Source organism: Malania oleifera, chromosome 13, assembly GCF_029873635.1.
Source record: "Malania oleifera isolate guangnan ecotype guangnan chromosome 13, ASM2987363v1, whole genome shotgun sequence".
Lineage (NCBI taxonomy): Eukaryota > Viridiplantae > Streptophyta > Magnoliopsida > Santalales > Ximeniaceae > Malania > Malania oleifera.
In genome coordinates this window covers 15,298,871-15,313,384 of record NC_080429.1, presented here as the reverse complement: position 1 = coordinate 15,313,384, position 14,514 = coordinate 15,298,871, and the positions used below count along the sequence as shown (strand labels likewise).

The 14,514-nt window shown below is 36.7% G+C and overlaps 2 protein-coding genes across 2 annotated transcripts; one reads left to right on the top strand and one right to left on the bottom strand.

The window, feature by feature from the left end:
- Positions 1-6,452: 6,452 nt before the first annotated feature.
- Positions 6,453-8,367, top strand: LOC131146892 (pentatricopeptide repeat-containing protein At4g38010). Its single transcript, XM_058096727.1, has one exon. It carries the CDS (start codon positions 6,490-6,492, stop codon positions 8,275-8,277), a length of 1,788 nt encoding a protein of 595 aa, XP_057952710.1. The 5' UTR covers positions 6,453-6,489; the 3' UTR covers positions 8,278-8,367.
- Positions 8,368-11,681: 3,314 nt separating this feature from the next.
- On the bottom strand, positions 11,682-14,049 carry LOC131146891 (uncharacterized). The gene has a single exon (XM_058096726.1). It carries the CDS (start codon positions 13,914-13,916, stop codon positions 11,976-11,978), a length of 1,941 nt encoding a protein of 646 aa, XP_057952709.1. The 5' UTR covers positions 13,917-14,049; the 3' UTR covers positions 11,682-11,975.
- Between the last annotated feature and the right edge of the window lie 465 nt (positions 14,050-14,514).

Below are 14,514 nucleotides of genomic sequence, written 5' to 3'. Positions count from 1 at the left end.
TTGATTTGGGATGGAAATGTCTACTATTAAATTATCTTCATGTTTTTGTTATTTTGAAAAAATTAACTTATGTAATTTTTTATTAAAAGTTTTACATATAATATGATTGGTAATATTATGTTATCTTTCTAAATTCTTAAATTTTATTTTTCATTTTCTAAATCATACAAAATAAACTTGATAAAATGGAGGATGACATATGTTTGGTGGACAATGACACAACTCACACAATTCTTCATGTTAAAAAATATTTCTTGCAATTAACATTAGCTGAAATTAATGTTAAAACAATATCTTGCTCTGCAAATGTAATAGAAGGTTTTGGAAGAGTTCACATTATGTTTTCAAATAAGAAAAAATTGTATATTGATGATGCGTTGTATTCTAGTAGATCCCAAAGAATATCATGTTGAAACCAAAAATGAAGGAGATATGGAATATCTTTTTATTACGTCTACAGTTCCACTTGATGGTCACATGTTTGTCTACTTTCAATTCGTTATGTTGCTTTTTCTAAATTTTTTGCTCAAATAATAAAGTTAAGATCAAGTTTTCTTGATCATCTCATTCAGACTGTCCATTTAGATAATGCAGGTGAATTTTTTTCAAAAGCATTTTATGACTATTGCATGTTAATAGGATTAAGTGTTGAACATTCTATTGCACATGTTCATACACAAAATGGTTTAGTGGAACCCTTCATTAAGCATTTATAATTTATTACTAGACCTATGCTTATGCAATTAAAGCTTCCTGCATCTGCTTGGGGTCATGCTATAGTGTATACTGCGTCTTTGATTAGAATTAGACCAGCTGCATATCGTTTTCACCTTGACAACTTGTATTTAACCACCAGCCTATTATGTCTCATCTTAGAATTTTTGGTTGCGCTGTATATGTTCCTATTGCACCTGCATAACGAAGTAAGATAGGACCACAACGTTGTCTTGGTATTTATGTTGGCTTTGATTCTCCTTCTTTTATTAGATATTTTGAACCACTAATCGGTGATCTTTTTAGAGTAAGATTTCTAGATTGTCAATTTGATGAATCAGTTTTTCCGTCATTAGGAGAAAGAAAAGGTAAAGGATTAAAAACACAGAAGTTTTGTTGGAATACACCAACTTTGTCTAATATTGATGCACGCACAAATCAATGTGAACTTGAAATTCAAAGAATAATTCATTTGCAAAATGCTGCAAATCAATTGCCATATGCTTTTACAGACACCAAAAGAGTCACTCAATCACATGTTCTGACTGCAAATATTCCTGCTAGATTGATTGTTCCTGAAGAACACCCAATGGGAATAGCAGCTAATGAATCTAAAGTGTGCCAGAAATGTGGTAGGCCAATTGGTGCAAAGGATATTGTTTCTCGAAAAAAAAGGGAAATGAATAAAAGTGACACTCCAAAAGAGGTCATTAACACTCAAGAAAAAGGTTAAAAGAAATATAGATCAACAATCCCATATTTTCATAGAAGCAACACCATAACTGGTTTCGGTATTGAAAAATTATGAGATCTCATTAAAATTTGAAAATATGTGGAGAAGAAATGAAGTTGTTGTTGACAATGTGTTTGCATATGCGATTGCTTTAGAAATGATTAAAGATAATGAGCCTGAACCTTAAACTGTAGAAGAATGTCGATATCGAAATGATTGGCCAAAATGGAAAGAAGCAATATAGGCTGAGTTAGACTCATTAGCCAAACGTAAGGTATTTGGACCAGTAGTCCAAACACCTGAGAATGTCAAACCTGTTGAGTATAAATGGGTTTTTGTACGTAAAAGAAATAAAATGAATGAAATTGTGAGATACAAGGCGCGTCTCGCAGCACAAGGTTTCTCCCAAAGGCTTGGTATAGATTATAATGAGACATATTCCTCTGTTATGGATGCAGTTACTTTTAGATTTTTGATTAGTTTAATAGTTTTTGAACGACTCGACATTCGCCTTATGGACGTGGTAACAACTTACTCGTATGACTCATTGGATAATGAAATATATATATATATATATATATATATATATATATATATATGAAAATATCTGAAGGATTTAAAATGCGTAAAGCATATAATCCTAAACAAAGAAAAATGTATTCTGTTAAATTACAAAGATCCTTGTATGGATCGAAGCAATCTGGATGAATGTGGTACAATCGTCTAAGTGAATATTTGTTGAAAATTGGATATGAAAATAATCTTATCTGTACTTTTTTTTTTTTATCAAGAAGATAAATTCTGGATTTGCTATAGTCATAGTTTATGTTGTTGACATAGACATAGTAGGAACTCCAGATGAGATCTCAATGACTGCTGATGTGATGACCTGCTTAATTTTCACATTTTTTTTAAAATATAATAAAATCAATATCACCAATCTCAGCAGATCATAATCCACCTGGACCCATGGATACCGGGGATACATCAGAAATACATTACGGAAGCCTATGCAGCAGAAAACATAAATCACAATCACCTCATTATACCATACATCACAATACCAGAGTTACTACAATCACTGTATATATATATGTACACAATACACAACCCAAAAGATGTCTAGGGTCATCCCACAAAATACATTCGACCCTATCAAAACACTTACCCTCCTAGAAAGGCAGACCAACTGTACTAGATTAGCGGGGCTTTACCTGCTCTTCTATCAGGGGCTCTTGAAATATTTATAAAATTTTGGGGTGAGACACCTTTCAGTAAGGGAAATAAATTAATACCAGTGTGTGGCAACATGAGTATTCCGTGTTATACATATACCATACAGAACATATTCAGTAACTATTTTGTCAAATCTAGGAAAACATACATATCATCAAAACATGGCAGAACATACTGCATTTCATAAGCATATTTCATCTCATATAATAATAATAATACAAAAACATTCTTGGTAGGTTAGCTTTGTCATGTATTACCCCCACATGATTGGGTTGTGTGGCCCAAAGGCGGGACCTGACAATGGTTGGCCGACCACTGCCAAGTCAAAAGTATAGTCTGTAAGTCTGATGGGTCTACCTGACCTGGTCCGTACACCAGGGGCGCTCACGCACTTCTTAAAAACCACATCGACCATCCAATCTCACACCACTCCGTACAACGGCGTTAATACAGATATCTTGATCATGATGATCATGGACACATAGCAACGGTACCGTGCAAGTGCTAGGCTAAACCAAGCCAACCAGGTTCTGATACCATATAACATATATTGAAACTGTGATACATGGATATTTCATATCATAAATTATCAAATTAGTCATATCATTTTGCATACATACGTATATCATGAAAATCATCGGTCTGTATGCCGGTATTACACATTTTATCATAGCTCGGCTCGTACGCCGGCAATTCATATCATAACACAGCTCGTACGCTGGCAAATCACATCCATAGTTTGGCCTGTACATCGGCAAATCATATCATAGCACAACCCGTACGCTGGCAAATCATATCCATAGCTCGACCCGTACGCCAGCAAATCATATACATAGCATAGCCCATACGCTGGCAAATCATATACATAACATGGCCCGTACGTCAACAAAACATATAAAAATTTTGGCCCATACGCCGGTTTTCCATTATAAAAGTCCGTATCATTAACACATTCCCATCAAACAGTATTTCATAACAATTTCTACTCATGCCTCACTAACAAGTTTTTCGTATATTCAACATACCATCATTTTCAACAGCATTTTTCCAAATATAAATCATATATAAATATATATTTATTTTCTAAAATCAAATGCTATAACAATATACATATTTTCATAAAATACTGGCTTAGTTTATCCCCTTACCTGATTCCTGTAAAGCCCCTAAGAAATTTCGTTCCGCACCCGCAGGGGTCCCCATTCAACACCCTGAAAACGGAATTTCCTAGAACTAAAGTTCAGTATTTCCAAGCGTATAACACTTTCTACAACTGCCAAAAATCCAAATATTGAGTAGAAATTCTTACCTTGGATTGGGATGGTTTCCACCTCATCCCCACCGACGATCCGCTCCGGCAGATTTGTAGAGAACTTTTCAGGAGCGTTGTGGCAACTTCAAATCCTCGAACTGGTGAAAATCCAGCCTAAAATATAGGATAGAAGGCAGAAGGACCGAAGGATGAGAAGGAGAGGGTTTCTGCGCTTAATTTCCATAAAAAATCCGAGTTCTTCACTATTTATAGGACTGGATTCATCAACGAGCCACGTCATCTCGTCGACGAGTCCTTTAATAATTTCGTTGATGAAACCCACTCCTCGTCGACGAAATTCAGACTGCCCAAAACTCCTCTCGGCATTTCCTCGTCGACGAGACACGTCACCTCGTCGACGAGTCTTGTAGAAAATTCGTCGATGAATCCTATCCTCGTCGACGAGCTCCTATTATATCCTCATCGATGAGGAGCTGAAAAATCTCTCGGAATTATCCTTTCCAAAATGTAATGTCGTCTACTGCCTCCTTCTATTTCTGGTTTCCATTTCACTTTCTTTTATTATTTAAATACCATTATTCTTCGGGTTATTACAGCTGACTACTTAATGAAAGAATTTGAAAAGAAAGATCTTAGGAAGACAAAATTTTGCCTTAATTTTCAAGTTGAACATTTAACAAGTGGATTTCTTATTCATCAATCATCTTATATAGAAAAAATCTTGAAACAATTTTATATGGATAAATCTTTTCTATTAAGCTCCCTGATGGTTGTTCGTTCACTTGAGGTGAAAAAAGATCTTTTTCATCCTCAAGAAGATGATGAAGAAATCCTTGGTCCTAAAGTACCCTATCTTAGTGCAATAGAAGCACTCTTGTATCTTACAAATTGCACTAGAACAGATATAGCTTTTGCGGTAAATTTGCTAGTAAGGTTTAATTCTACACCAACTTAGAGACATTGGAATGAAGTAAAACATATTCTTCGTTATCTCCACGGCACATATGATATGAGTTTGTTTTACCCAAAGGGAGTAAAGTCTATGTTGAAAGGACATGCTGATGCTGGATATTTTTCTGATCCTCATTAAGCTCGATCCCAAACAGGCTATATCTTTACTTGTAGTGATACTGTTATCTCATGGCGATCTGTAAAGCAAACGATCACCGCTACCTCTTTAAACTATTAAGAAATATTGGCAATTCATGAAGCAGGTCGTGAATGTCTATGGTTAAGAATTATAATCTAACACATTAAAGGGACAAGTGGATTATCACTGGAGAATGACACGCCAACAATATTGTACAAGGATAATGCAGTATGTATTGCACAAATCAAAGGTGGGTACATAAAAGGTGATAGAACTAAACATATTTCACCACAGTTCTTTTACACTTATGAACTTCTGAAAAAAGGAGACGTTGACATTTGCAAAATTCGTTCAAGTGTCAACTCAGCAGATCTATTCACAAAAGCATTGTCAACTTCAATTTTCAAGAAGCATGTACATAACATTAGAATGCGACAACTTAAGGACATTTCTTAAATGATTGTATTTTTTAGGGGAAGTATGAATATTGTACTCTTTTTCCTTCGTTAAGATTTTGTCCCACAGGGTTTTCCTTAGCGAAGTTTTAACGAGGCATGTTCATAGTGTATAGTCATTCAAAGGGAAGTGTTGTAAAACATGTATATTTATGTGGATGACTATCTAGATAATAGGTTACAACCTTTGATATGCCCACATAATAGTTCATTTTGTGGTTAACCTTTTAGATGACAATATCTTTGCCTATATAAGGACATGCTTTACAACAAAATGAGATAATAAGATGATTAGTAACATTTAGATCCTAAAGAACTAGACTGTTGAATTTCTATAGTTTCAAACTTTTTTATTTTTTTGTATTCCTCTTTTTATTTCATTTACAATAGGAAGGTATTTTAATATATATACTACATGGAAACAATAACAGAAATAACAATATAACAGAAAATGACAGCTAAGTCTCCTCTACTTCTCTTCTTTCTCTTGTTTTTTTAGACTTCAATTCCATGCTATCAATTTGAAAGGCTATACTCCCACACCCAATCACATTTGATTCCTTGAATGCATGGTGTAGTATTGCAAATTTAATAGGTGTTACACTGTTACACCCAGGTGGATTTAACTATTGTGATTTTTAAATTTTTTAACATTTATTTAAGAAAATTTTAAAAATACTATTTAAAATTTATAAAATGGTAAAAAGACATTGAGGTGATATTTATAATTTTTAAAACCAAAAAATAAATATCAAATAAAAAGAAAATTTCTATTTAATCACAAGAAAATTACAACGAAAGAATTTTAACTGATAATTTAGAGTTAAGTATCAGAAAAGTCAATTAATTTTAACATCCAATGTGATTAAACAATACGTGTAATATTTTTTTATCGCTTTTGTTGGGATGAAGATGAATAGTAAAACTCAAACTAAAAATGCACTTGGTCTCATGCATCCTCTAAAATGGGTATGGAGTAAATTTGAATATGGGACTGTTTTCTCCGAAATGGACCCTTCTGGACTTGTTCCAAAGTTGCGACAACCTCAGGTCCTTCAAGCAAATCCATGCACACTTAATTGTATCCAGCATGATCCGCGATGAGTTCATAGTGAGCAAAGTCGTCGAGTTTTTCGGAAAATATTCCGACTTAGTTGATTATGCATGTGGGTTTTTCAATCAAATTGATTGTTGTATGAGCTCGTTCCCTTACAATACGCTAATATCTGTTTATGCCGGCAGCAATGCGCCAGCAGCTGCGATTTTGGCTTACAAACGGTTGGTAAGTGATGGGTTTTTGCCCGACGCTTACACTTTCCCTGTTTTGTTCAAATCGTTGGCTAAGTTTTTGGGAATCACAGAGGGTAGACAGGTTCATGGGGTTATTGCTAAGATGGGTTTCTCGCGTGAGTTGTATGTGCACAATTCGCTTCTCCATTTCTATGGTGTTTGTGGGGAATGTTCTGATGCTTGTAGGGTGTTTGATGAAATGCTCGTGAGAGATGTGGTCTCTTGGACTGGTTTGATGTCGGGTTTTGTCAGGGCAGGTTTGTTTAATCAGGCCGTGAATCTGTTTTTGAAGATGGATGTGGAGCCAAATAAAGCTACGTTTGTTAGCTTGCTTGTAGCTTGTGGGCGGCTGGGAAATTTGGGCATAGGGAAGGTGGTTCATGGGTTGATTTTTAAGCGTGCATTTGGGGCAAGTTTGGTATTAGGCAATGCTCTTCTAGATATGTATGTGAAGTGTGAGTGCTTGGGGGAGGCAAAGCAGCTCTTTCATGAGTTACCTGAAAGAGATATTGTTTCTTGGACTAGTGTAATAAGTGGATTGGTGCAATGTAAACGACCCAAGGAGTCATTGGAGATATTCAATGCAATGCTAATTTCTGGTGTGGAGCCTGATAGGATCATACTTACTAGCGTGCTTTCGGCTTGTGCAAGCCTGGGGGCTCTTGATTGTGGGAGATGGGTCCAAGAGTACATTGACCACAAGGGCATCAAATGTGACACACATATTGGAACTTCCATGGTTGACATGTATGCGAAATGTGGTTGCATAGAAACTGCATTGCTTACTTTTAATGGAATGCCAAGACGGAATATCTTTACGTGGAATGCATTACTTGGTGGTCTAGCAATGCATGGACTTGGCCATGAGGCACTCAGACATTTTGATCTAATGGTTAGAATGGGAACAATGCCCAATGAAGTGACATTTCTAGTAATTTTAACTGCTTGCTGCCATTCTGGATTAGTTGACGAAGGCTGTAGGTTTTTCTATCAGATGGAAAGATGTTATAGTCTTTCTCCAAGGTTAGAACATTATGGATGCATGGTTGATCTGCTTTGTAGGGCTGAACTATTGGATGAAGCTCTAGAGCTCATTGGGACTATGCCCATGCCACCTGATGTGCTTATATGGGGAGCTATTCTTAGTGCTTGCAAGGCGAAGGGATATGTTGAATTCTCCCCTGAAATATTGGATGGCCTTGTCAAACTTGAGGCACAAGATAGTGGGGTTTATGTGCTTCTGTCCAACATATATGCTTCTAATGAAAGATGGAATGATGTAAAACAGGTGAGGAGATTGATGAATGATAAAGGTATAAGAAAGGTCCCTGGTTCAAGTGTTATAGAGTTGAACGGTAAGGCTCATGAGTTTATAGTTGGAGCTACCAGCCACTCTCAAAATGAGGATATTCATGTACTGTTAAATATTCTTGCTAATCAAGTCTGTCTTGAAGGAAATTTTTCAGACCCATTCTTGATAACGTAGTTTAATTTTGTGACCTACTAGAAGATTTTTTAAAAAAAAATCTTTGATGTGACACTAGCACATCTATGCCATATTATTTCTGCTTTCAAATATGGTACTGCCTTTATATTTAGTGTTGGGACGACTTCAACTCCACGGTTGTTGTCTATCAATTAATTGTGCTGATGGTACATTTCCAAGGGCCTGAAGAGTTGGTCTTGATGTCTATTACTAGTAGGTTAAATTCAATTTAACCTTTGTTCTCTCAATTTCACCCTACTAGAAAAAGTTTAATTCAAGTGTAGATATGCATTTTACATGCGAATGCAAGTTCATTTTATATGGGTATGGGTCAATACCCTCAAGTTTAAGATTGACTAAAAGCCATGTATAATTCAACATCACCTCCTTCCAAACCTGATTTTAAAAAAAGAAGAAGAAAAACCTAAGCAATATCTTGGGGGGTGGGGGGTTGTCCCTGCTGATATACTGATGCAGGACTGATTGGCAACATAGAATCAGCAAGAAATGATAGAAAATTAAGAGAAAACCAAAAGAAGGCAACTGAGAATCAATGGGAGAAGATGAAGACAAACGGATGATTAAGGCAAAAATGAATTTAGGATTAATTCTTGATATTCAGATCTATATTTCGTGGTTACATAACAAGCGTTTATATAGTCTTTCTCCAAATAGTAAATGAGGAAACAATATCTAGGAAATATCATCAAATCCCATAAGGAAACAATTTCTTGGAAATAATATCAAATCTCTAAAACCTAGACCAACATATAATTGTAGACACAAAGAACTTGCCGAGTATGATCTTGATTTCTATTTATAACATCCTCATATACATTGTGTCCGTTATGAATGTATTAAACATTGATGGAAAAGACTCAAAAGAGAACAATTTAAGCAGTATCTGCATTATAAAATCTTAGTTTCTATGGCATAGGTGCTGTATGCCCATGCTGAGTAAGACAGAGGAGGTATAAAGTTGTTATCTCCCCTCCCCTCCCCCCCCCCCCCCCCCCTCCTTCTCTCTCTCTCTCTCTCTCTCTCTCTCTCTCTCTCATGCTAAACTTTATTGAAATCTGAAGACCTAGGGGGTAATAACTGAACTGTCTTTTAGAACCGTAAGTAAAAAATTTATGTTGAAGTATGCTCTGTATGATTATAACTGGTCATTACTCAAAGACAAATTTTATGTAGCTCTCCAAGTTAGAATGTAAATTTTTTTTTTGTTTCTTTGTCCAAGTTCATAAAACTAACTTGATAATGTACCCTTGTCCGACTTGTGCGGAATATGGATGTGAAATTGCCATCTGTTTCTCAAATTTAATACAAGTACTAATAGGATTGAACCCTTAAATGCTACCTTTGATTTTCTTGTAGAAAATGAATTCTCTTCAATGTCTCAAGGCTTCTCATGAATCATGAAATACTTAATTTGGTATGATATGATGATACCCTTATGTTGTGTTGGGAGCATGGCATTCAAGCTTTGGATTTGGTGTCATATGGATTTGGATAAAATGAAATATAAAATTGAATTGAATTTTGTCAATTTCTACATAATGCCAAATCTAAGGATTGAACTCCAAGTTCCAAACACAGTGTTATAGTTTAGTTGAAGAGTCGAAAGATGAGCAAAGCCAGAGACAATTTCCTGAAGAACTATGAAGTTTGAATTATGGATTAACCTTGACACTGGACTAGGAACAAGTACCTGTTTGATTCTTTATTTGATCCCATTCAAGGCAAGAGGCACTGCGGCCATTGGACTTTCCATTGTTAGAAGTGCCAGTGTTATTAGCATCATTTCTCCATTCAAATCTAGATATGAGAGTAGTGCACAATAACTTGATGAACTGTATTTTAAGTATCTGATAATGCAACATAAAATTTTTAAATGATTTCAATATACAGCAAATATAAAATTGTAGGGAAACAAGTCATTGATCATTAACAAATGAGTTTGTGATCTACAAGTGCATCATATTTCTGAATTATGGTGGTATTGGTGAGAATTTACTGATAGGTTTGTTAGATGTTTTGCCCAAATTAGCTAAGAAGTCAAAATATCATGCCAGTGTGTTGCGACCTCATTACTGATGAAATCACTGGCAATATAAAGCTAGATATTGCAACATGGATCATCCAAGGCACACTAGCATGGTGTATTCTGGTTCAAAGTAGGGTTTTCCTCAGGAGATTATCATATGGTCCTTGTCATGCATAATTCCCCAACCCATGATGGCAAAATAAATGAAAAGCCCTCATCTTGTGAATTGTTTACATTAGTTTCCTTTGCAAAAATAATACTTACACCATCAAACATAAATCCTTTTCCTACATATAGATCTCTAATAGTACCAATGCCTTTAAATACTTTCTTTTGCTCCCTATGGTTATTTTTGTCTTGGCATTCTAATGGCTTGCGGTTCTTCAACAATCACTTAGCATCCATAATGTTGACATTGATTTACCCGCTGGATATGAGAAGGCAACTATGCTTCCGGAAGACAAATACTTGGTTTGAATGGGAGGTTTTGTTAAGCATGGGAGGTTTTGTTGAATCCTGTGTACCATTCCAAAACAAAACATATGGATATTGACTATCATTTTGTAAGAGATAGAGTGGCTGCCAAGACCTTGAAGGTTTCTTTTATAAGCTCCCAAGACCAAGTTGCTGATGTTCTTACAAAGCCTCTTGTAGCTGATAAATTCACTCGTTTCAAGTCGTGTCTCAATGTTATTGACACACCCTTGAACTCGAGGGGGCGTATTAGACTAGAGAGCTTTGATGTCCCATAGGCATTTTTACAAACACCTGTGCACTCTTGTAATAACTGTAGGTTGTTATTATAACAGTTAGCAACTGATAACAAACTTTATTCTTTTCTGATTCCTTTACAATGTATAAATACACATATACAGATAATAATAAATCAAGAGAGGAAATTCTTCACTCTATCACGTGTTCTCGCTAACTCTAACAAGGGGATTCCATAGTTCTTATCTCAACCTTGAATGGCGCATAACATCTTGGTGTCCTGTTTTGGGTTATAAAGACACTTGCTCTCCTCTTATTATTTCAATCTAGAGCTATCATATCATCAGGAAGACCAGTTTGACAAAGTTGCATATGTTTATTTATTGATTTTGATATTGAAATGGAAGACTTGTTGACATATCTTAAATTTGGACTGCTTGGCTTGTTTTGAAAGATGAAAAGAATCATTTCATATTATATTTGTTTGCTAACTGCCCATCCAATTAGCATAAATTTTCATGCTCCATGGCACGTGAAGGCCTTTGGTTGTATGGTAACCTAGTATGTAAGAACGAAATATCAAGCAATGCAGATTGTGAACCACACCGTAGAATCAAAACGTATGGAAACTTGAAACAAATAAAAGTTTTATCTAAAAACGGTTGCCAGCGCAATCTCCTTCCATCAAAATTCAAAAGCCTACACCGTGTCAAGTGAAGGATTGTTTTCCTTGCTGAAATGCGTACATTTGACTACTCGAGGATATGGTGTTGAAAACAAAATAAACAAAGGTGCAGGTGACGATGTGAACGAGTGAAGACTGTTTCTAGAATAAAATTGACAGAACAAAGATGGGCTCCCTCCTTTTCCCTTCTATAATGTGCAATTGATACTTCCCAAACTCAGTAGTCTGAAAGAATAAATGAATAACATACTTATTTTAAACTTCAATAGTCCTCTGATTAAGAGCTGTGTATCTCCATCGCTCTTTTTCCACAAAGTCTGCATCCAGGAACTGAGCAACAAAAGCCCAAAGCTTATAAATGTCTTCAAAATTGGCCAGGAATCCAATTGCAGCAGTAACAACTGTTATTCCGAGATCAGCTTTGTCTGTTCTCTTTTTTTGCATTATTTCCTGTCTCGTTCTTCTCTCTATGACTTTCTCCTTCTCTTCTTCGTACTCCTCTGCGAACCAAATATGGTGCAAGAACCCGTAGCCGAGAGAAATATTGTTTCGGTCGGCAAGCTTCTGTACAAGAGCAGGGTCGACTTTTTCACCTTTCCAATCAAACACATTGAATGCCAATGCAGGTCCCCGGTCAAATTTTACCTTTGGTCCATAAATTTTCACCAGGGGATTCTCCTTCCCTGAACTAGGATGCTGGAGCTTCATCATCGCATTTACTACCCAATTGATTAGGCACCTTGCTCTGTTACTGATTTTTATCAGTCCCATTGAGTCTACATGATCCAACCCCCTGAATTCAATCTCTAAGCTCCCACTCGCACTGCTTTTGGTGTTCTGCTCTGATTCCACGATATCTGATGTTATCGGTCGTCTCTGTTTTGGACTAATTGCTGCTTTGTGTAGCTTAGTGGTCTCTACTTGTTCATATCTTTCAGAATTTGTTTTGGTTACGGTACCTGAGAAAGGGCTTGATGTAGCGGAGTCATTTTCTTTTGACCCAAATTTAATCGTCTGTTCGGGTTCTGCATCTGTTTCAGAAGATTCTTCTGATGACAGAGAAAGCTTCTTTGCTGGGACAAGACTGACAATCCCTATACCTGTAGAAGATTCTAAGATTAGAACAGTAGATTTCTTGACGAAGAGGCAGCCAAATCCACTTGGGTTTTCACCAAACACGTTGTAGAAGGAACAAATGAGGAAATCTGGGCAAAACAGGGACAGGGCAAAGCTGTCCATGTCCTTTGGTCCCAATGCGCAAGCATCAAGCAAGACATGCCACCTGTTCTCCTGTGCTAATCTCATCCACTGGTATGAGTATCTAGTTCCTGTTAGTCTAGAATGAAGTGGGAAAACAAAGAGTCCCCTCTTTTTCTTTTTCTTCTTCTTACTCACAATCATCTTCTTCAATTTTGCTGACTGAATTCTCAGACTTGGCCATGTGAATTCGGCCGACATGACTTGAGCTCCTCTCTTCTCTGAGCTGTCTATCATGGCTCCCACTGCTTCACTTTCATAGTCATAAACTGTCAGAAGCTTTCTGCTGGATTTGAACGGGTAAGATTCTGCTACAAGCTTAAAGGCTGAAGTTCTGTTAGCAGTGAAAACCATACAGTAATCATTCTCTGAGATATTAAGAAAACCCATGATCTTTTTCTTGATTGCAGATTCCATTTCTGATTCTCGGACACCGTGCAGTAGCTGGAACTTCAGATTTACTGTCTTGCAGGAGAGGCTAAAAAATGGAAAATCCAATTTTCTGGGTGGAGGCGTGGGTGGTGTAGGAGATGAGGATGAGGCAAATGAGGGCCTTGTGTTTAGATTTCGAAACTGTGCTTGTGAAAAGAGGCCAATGCCAATATAATCAAGACAGACATGGTTGGTGAGGGATAGATGCTGGTATTCTTGTGCTCGGATTTGGTCTATTCTTTGGGTCTCAGAATATAGTGGGTAAGCTTTGGTGAATTGAGCAAATGACTCCTCCAAAGAAGGGAGAGACTCATGGTTGGTGAATTGGGTTTCTGAAAAGAAAAAGGAAGAAGTTTTTCTTACAAAGATTTTGCGGCAAGCCGCAGAAGTGTTGCTGGACTTGGAATTGGCTTCATGAGGCTCAGGAAAGCCTAGTAATGGGGATGGACAGCAACCAGGAGGACATGCTATTGCTTGTAGAGCTTCTCTCAGGCAAGGTGACTGCATTTTTCCTGTTATCTTCTCTCAGAAACTCTCAGATTTTGTTCTCCTGTCCCTTTTCCTCCTTTGCCTTTTCTGCATCAGCTTTCCTGGTTTATAAGGAGTAAATGTTGGTTTCGAAATATAAAAATATCTTACCTGTTTTTGAGGACTGTGTCCCCATTGCAGGCTCTAAATCAAGTGGAGCCTTCCCCGGGTGACATGGCGTCCCATGATTGGTTGGGGGTGCTGGCATCAATCACAGAGCACCACATTACCCTTGATGTTCCCTTGATTTGGAGCCTTCAAAGTAGCCTTCCAGTTTTGTATTTTATAATATTGTCACTCAGCAATCATGCTCATTTCAGCAGATTAGATTACTAAAATGACCATGCTTACATGCTTTGCGTAGTTGACCTTCTTTTTGTATATGCACTTGTGTGGAAATGGAACAGGCATATCCTACTGCCAATTGGTAGAAGCCATCTGGTGCAATGAGCCCTAAATCCTTCACATTAAACCATTTCCTCTTTGAACTAATTAGGGCAATAGGTTGGATCATTCATAGAAACTGATTATGAATTTGATGACCAAGAGAAAAACTTACAAGAGACAGTTCCTCTAC

Coding starts and splice junctions, on each gene's coding strand:
- LOC131146892 (XM_058096727.1), top strand. CDS start 6,490: ATGGGACTGTTTTCTCCGAAATGGACCCTTCTGGACTTGTTCCAAAGT.
- LOC131146891 (XM_058096726.1), bottom strand. CDS start 13,916: ATGCAGTCACCTTGCCTGAGAGAAGCTCTACAAGCAATAGCATGTCCT.